This window comes from Brachyhypopomus gauderio, chromosome 19 (genome assembly GCF_052324685.1).
Source record: "Brachyhypopomus gauderio isolate BG-103 chromosome 19, BGAUD_0.2, whole genome shotgun sequence".
In the NCBI taxonomy this organism is placed as follows: Eukaryota; Metazoa; Chordata; class Actinopteri; order Gymnotiformes; family Hypopomidae; genus Brachyhypopomus; species Brachyhypopomus gauderio.
In genome coordinates, this window is record NC_135229.1 from 9,834,354 (window position 1) to 9,840,825 (window position 6,472).

General features: G+C 40.3%; 1 protein-coding gene across 2 annotated transcripts; it reads left to right on the forward strand.

Annotated features, from left to right (window-relative positions):
- Positions 1–1,592: 1,592 nt before the first annotated feature.
- foxl2a (forkhead box L2a) lies at positions 1,593–6,244 on the forward strand. Of its 2 annotated transcripts, none has more exons than XM_076982082.1 (2): positions 1,593–2,757; positions 5,747–6,244. In XM_076982082.1, exon 1 carries the CDS (start codon positions 1,778–1,780, stop codon positions 2,699–2,701), a length of 924 nt encoding a protein of 307 aa, XP_076838197.1. In that variant the 5' UTR covers positions 1,593–1,777; the 3' UTR covers positions 2,702–2,757; positions 5,747–6,244. The 2 variants fall into 2 exon arrangements, with proteins under 2 accessions (XP_076838197.1, XP_076838199.1); XM_076982084.1 differs by lacking the exon at positions 5,747–6,244 and adding an exon at positions 4,977–5,253.
- The last annotated feature ends 228 nt before the right edge of the window (positions 6,245–6,472 follow it).

Sequence of the window (6,472 nt, forward strand, 5' to 3'; positions counted from 1 at the left end):
GAGAAAGTTTGCAGACGAAAATGAAGCTGCGATCGTTGAAAACAATCCGCCTTGCGTGCTGCTGGTGAACTGTCCTGCACGTGAGCCTCTAACAGCTCCTGATTTTGAACATTAAATGAGAACCTTTAGCACGCGCCAGCACAGCATGCATCGCGGTCCGGGCTCGGTTCTAGCGTCTGAAAATATGACTATATGATTTGCACTTTCTGTAAACTGCCACAACAAATTAAGCATATAGTGCATAGGAGAAAACCCATCATGAATAGCTAAATGGTAGCTCTCACACAATTCTGTTGGTCTTTAAAGTCGTAATCGAATTATTTTCGAGTTTTGATCATGTCAGTGTTTGTTTTCACTTTTAATTTGGCTGAGCAGATATTTCCACACAGCCTATATGCACACAAAGGGTTACTGATAATCAAAAACACCTCTACGGATTAAGGGATTCCGACAGCAGTCTACCTGTTTCTGAACGTCGGGATTGTCTTTCTGTTTGAACCAGTGTTTTCATAACGGTGTTTGCACACGGTTGGTCTTTGTGACAAACGTGTATGCTAGAATCCATCTCCCACATCTTAACTCTTCCTGTTTTCAGTGAGGATGGACTGAACGTTGACACGTGCTTCATTTACACACAGGTACCTGCTCAACGCTCATGTTGGGAGTAGTCGGATGACAAGCTGCAAACTATAAATGTTTATTTTACTGCTCGCCCATAAATTTAGTTTTTGTAGATGTGATTAGATTTCGGTGACACACGGACACGACTCAACCACAACTCACACGCACTCTCGCGGAAACTTCCGTACGAAATTCCTTTGTAGTCAGACCCATTTTGTTTCTACCTGAACTTTAGCGGTACGGGGTGCAGCACTGGTTTCCTCACACAGGTGAAGTCGTTCAACAACCTGTGACTTGTTCAGGTAACATACTACATGCGAGAACAGTGGTCTTTTACAAATTATTTATTTTCTTTATTGTTTTATTATCTAGCCTATTACATGTGCTTTGAAGACCAATAGGTGAAATTATGCCCCAATTAAAACAAAACAAGAAACAATGTACAATACGCTATGTTTGAAGTGCTACTACAAAATTAACAGTAGTAGTAATAATAATAATAATATAGCCCGTTGTTGGTTATTAGCTTTCGTTGTGGTATTTTAATAGGATTTCTAGAAATATTCGTTTAAAAAATCTTTACAAATGAACACAAAGCTACAGGATCCAGGAATATTGTCGGTTCAAACTTTCTTTCAGGGTTGAGCGTTTCTGCTGACTCAGTCCTCCCTTCCCAGCCGCTCGTGCCAGGGTTTGAACTGTTAAGTGTGTGTTAGGATGTGTACATGTAAGCCTCCAAACATGAGATGTAACACGTCCCCTGACATACGAGTGTGGCTTCTGGCGCCCGCAACGCTGTGTATGTGTGTGTGTGTGTGTGTGTGTGTGTGTGTGTGTGTGTGTGTGTGTGTGTGTGTGTGTGTGTGTGTGTGGAAGGGGAAGGGAAAGCGTGTGAGTGAGTGGGGGCGGGTTTATAGGAAAACCAAAGAGTAATTTGCCCTCCTTCTCTTAGATTAACTGGTTTAGAAGAAACAGGCACTGAAGCTCGCGCGCCTGCACAACATTTTTACAGTGCCACCCCGTAAATACTGACACGAGAAAGGAGTCTTCAACCAGATCAGAAGTGGCACACGTGTGGGATTTACAGTTTCTCGGGAAACCTTGTTTCGTGGTTTTTCCGTGCACGGATTTGCTTTGCATTTGGGTTGTCTGTGCGATGATGGCCACCTACCTGGGCCCAGAGGATAACGCCATGGGCCTTCTGGACACCAGCGCGAACTCGGGAAAAGACCAAACTAAGGACGAAACGCTGTCCGACAAAGCACCGGAAAAACCGGACCCCACTCAGAAACCTCCGTACTCCTACGTGGCGCTCATTGCGATGGCGATACGCGACAGTTCGGAGAAGAGACTGACCCTGTCCGGAATTTACCAGTACATCGTCGGCAAATTCCCCTTCTACGAGAAGAATAAGAAAGGCTGGCAGAATAGCATCAGACACAACCTGTCACTCAACGAGTGCTTCATCAAGGTTCCGCGGGAGGGCGGCGGGGAGAGGAAGGGTAACTACTGGACCCTGGACCCAGCCTGCGAAGACATGTTCGAGAAGGGCAACTACAGACGTCGGCGGCGCATGAAGAGACCGTTCAGACCACCGCCTGCACATTTCCAGCCCGGAAAATCTCTATTCGGTACCGACGGTTACGGTTACCTGTCCCCACCCAAGTACCTGCAGCCCGGGTTCATCAACAGCTCGTGGCCCCTGACGCAGCCTCCCGCGCCCATGCCGTACACATCTTGCCAAATGGCCCCCGGTAACGTGAGCCCGGTTCACGTGAAGGGTTTGACCGCGCACTCTTCATACGGCCCGTACTCGCGCGTGCAAACCGTGACCCTGCCGGGTGTAGTGAACTCTTACAACGGCGTGGGCCACCACCACGCGCACCCTCACGCGCACCACCACCCTCACGCGCAGCAACTCAGCCCCGTCACCGCCGCGTCTCCGCCCGTGCCCACCGGGAACGGCGCCGGGATTCAGTTCGCGTGCTCGCGCCAGCCCGCCGAGCTGTCCGTGATGCATTATCCTTACTGGGAGCACGAGGGCAAACACTCGGCCCTGCACGCGAGGATCGACTTGTAAACCCGCGCGCGAGCACACGTGGACCACAATAACCCACTAATCTGAGACTTTACGAGGTAATAAATGTTTTTTTTTACATCTGTCTTTAAAAAATGAACAATTTTGGTCAGTAAGACTTTTCAGGCGTGAAGGCTGGAGTGTAGAACTGCAAGTGAATCTGCAGCTGGAATCACGGACGGTGGAGCCGTCAGTGGCTCTTTTCTCTGTTACAGTATAATACAGAAAGCTGGTTCAACTGAACGGGCCTCTTCAATTCGTCACTTTTTACATTTTAAAACAGTTCTGATAAAATTGTCGAGAAAGGGTCACTCGTCGTTTTAATACAAAACTTGATCTGAATTCTGGTAATGCAAAATATGTGTTTTCTGAACTTGCAACTGTCGAATTAGATGAAGTGTCATCTTGACGGTCTCCTACCACATCTAGAACTTAAATTAGCCAGATGCAGATAATTTGATGAGTATTTTCATTGGATTACACCTAGTTAAATTATTCACCTTTAATATCTGGTAAATGGAAGGACCATGCAGTTGATCAAACTTTCCGTTCTTCCAATATAACGAACTGTCCATCCGCTGTTTCGGTACCTGTGTCGTTAATGCGTTAAAATATTGAACAGAGAAAGAAAAGGTTGACGCCACACAGAAGTAAAGACGGACACATTGGCTCGTGCTTCCGCAAGGCATTAACGTGGCCCCAAAGCAGTTCTCGTTGTTGTTATTATTTTTAGCCTACCACTATTATTATTATTATTATTATTATTATTATTATTATTATTATTATTATTATTATTATTATTATTATTGTTATTATTATTATTATTATTATTGATGATGATTAATGTTCATGTCTTAAATGTATTGGGAACATGTAAAATTAGCACTTTTAAATAATTTTTAGGTTTTTAATTTTTCTTAATAAACTCACTTCTCTTACAAAAACACGGTGATCATGGTCTTATCATTCATGTGAACTTGAAAACGTAATTATAAAAATTTTTATAATATATATATATATATATATATATATATATATATATATATATATATATATATATATATATATATATATATATATATATATATATATATATATATACGTACCCATTGTTGGAGTACTACTTCTTTATTAAAAGTACTTTAACATCACAGTCTTGTAGGATATAAAATCACAAAGTCAATTAAAATGTTTCTTCGCTTTATCACGTTATCTCCCTGCCATCTTCATCGAGCTGATCTGTTTTAGATGTAATAATCTGAAGAATTATCTCTTTTTTTTGCACTTTCACCATGATTTATTAATTGTCCAAGCGCTACTAATTCTTACGCTTTTCTGTTCATGCATCACGTCTCCGACCAAAGCAATTATGCTGTTTGACAGAGTTGTAGAAGGTATCAATCTAAATGTATTTTCTTAGATAATCTAAAACCTTTAAATCTTCGTATAACGTAAGTGACGTAAAAGAAGACTAGTATAGTTTAACCACCTAAAATGGTTTATAATTCAAAGGTTTCGACTAATCGCAGGTGATGAAATCATAAGCGTTTAGGCTTTCTAGCAGGTCAAGTTTCACTGTATCACGGCCTTTAACCACCACACAACCCATGAAATGTGTTAGAACATACAAACACACAAACGCTGCCAGATATAAACAGAGATCAACGGGCTTACTGTCCCATAACATTTCCCTGTTCGTTTCAGTATTGCTCCAAACATTGCGTAACCTTTCACTGTTGTCAAACTAACATTTTATGAAATGAACACATTTAGCCTCTTCGCCTAAGAGTGATTTAATTTATCTTTAGTTCCGTTTCTGACAGAACGAACAGTCTCGGCCTTTGCACTGGATAATGTCAACTTGTGTGTTCTGTATAAAATGTAAATGTGAAATTTGTCGTCATTGTAGTTGAAGCTTTAGATGTGTTCTGATAAATTAAATGATTGATATATTCATATATAAATGTATTAATTAGTTGTACTTTGTCCTCTATTAAGAACGTTATTGTACAGTTCAAATGGATAAATGATGTTTCCACAGAGACCTGCACGTACACCAATGCGACGTTTGAAGGGTTTATTACTCTAATTGGTAGTCCTAAATTCTGCTATTTGCCCACGTTCACATCTATAACGTGGTGTCTGCAGAGTAACTCTATGTAACATTTATGGAGGCACTCAATTTCCCTGGAATTTGCCTGTTGACCGAACCGTTAACCGTTCCCATTTAACAGTTAAAGCTAAAGGTGATGTTTGTTTGTTTGTTTGTTTTTTTAAGCTATTTGCCATTCGCTTCAAGTCCCAACTGTGCAGACACAGGGAAGTATGAACTACTCCACACTGCGGTAGAGAAACAATTCTTTAGTGTGTTTATACCAACATTTATTTATTTTTTCAGTGATGCACTTGGAAATGTTTTAACTTGATCAGCATTTAATTGTTATGTAAATGTATATGTATCATAAAGTGAATTCCCTTTTTGGAAATGAAGGTAAAGTTCCTTTCATGCTCCAGGCGTCCCGGTCCAACGCAACCAGCTTATTTGATATGAAAAAAATAATAACGTAAAGAAGAAAGCAAATAACACGATCATTACAGTATTAATACAATTACTACTGTTGTTGCTATTATTATTGTTATTATTATTAATAATAATAATAATAATAATAATATTATATTACTATTATTTATTAATTATTATTATTATTATTATTATTAGTAGTAGTAGTAGTAGTAGTAACAGTAGTAGTAGTAGTAGCAGCATTACTACTATTTTATATTTACTGTTAAATATGATTTTTTATTCCCACCAGTATCATCAACAACAACAATAAATAGATGATAGCTTTTGAGAATTATTTATTTATTACCATTTTAAAGCTCATCTCGATCTTGATCTTGGCACAGCTACATAATATTGTGATTAATGCTGATTAGTCGGTAGCTATTTCAGTCTGATGGCCGCGTTCAGTCTCAGCTGCGTTCTTATTCTCTCTCTCTCTCTCTCTCTCTCTCTCTCTCTCTCTCTCTCTCTCTCTCTCTCTCAAGGTACCAGGTGTGCGCTTTTAGCAGGGGGGATGATAGTCCTACAATTCGCCCGCATTCAGGACGCCCCTATCCAGGAGGACATTAGAGAAAGAGGGGCCCACTTTCACAACAGTCACTACGTGCCCACCTAGCGCCAAGGCAGTGCGATGATAGTTACAAACTCTCCCTTTATATTACGGCCTGAAGAATTCCGAATGATCTAAACATTTTAGCTACATAATTGATGGGATTAGTCTTTAAAATGATCACTCGTGTCACTCCTGTCACACACAAGCGCATTCCTGAGGGGTTGGACTGCGGTACACATGGTCTCCGTGCCCATGAAGAGATGGTTAGGTCACCAGTGTTTAGTAGATTACGTGTCTGAAACAAGAACATGACCCAAACTGAAAAGATCAAGTCAGTTTGTTCTCGGTATATTTTTATTTCATTATTGACTGAGGCCTAATGTTTTTTCTTGGACACAGGGAACTGACAATAAAGAATCTTTGAATCTTTTGAACGTTTTACCATCTCTCCATAACAACCACAATGGATTACACAAAATAACTGCTTTATTTATAAATTTTTTTGGGATAACGGCAAGATGATCCGTCATAAAAATATTAAAAATGAGTGTTGTTTCATGCTTAAATGCATAAGATAAACACACACACACACACACACACAGGTCATCTTACCCAGGGTTCTTGTCCTTGAGTATATTATATATACTGTTTATACAGT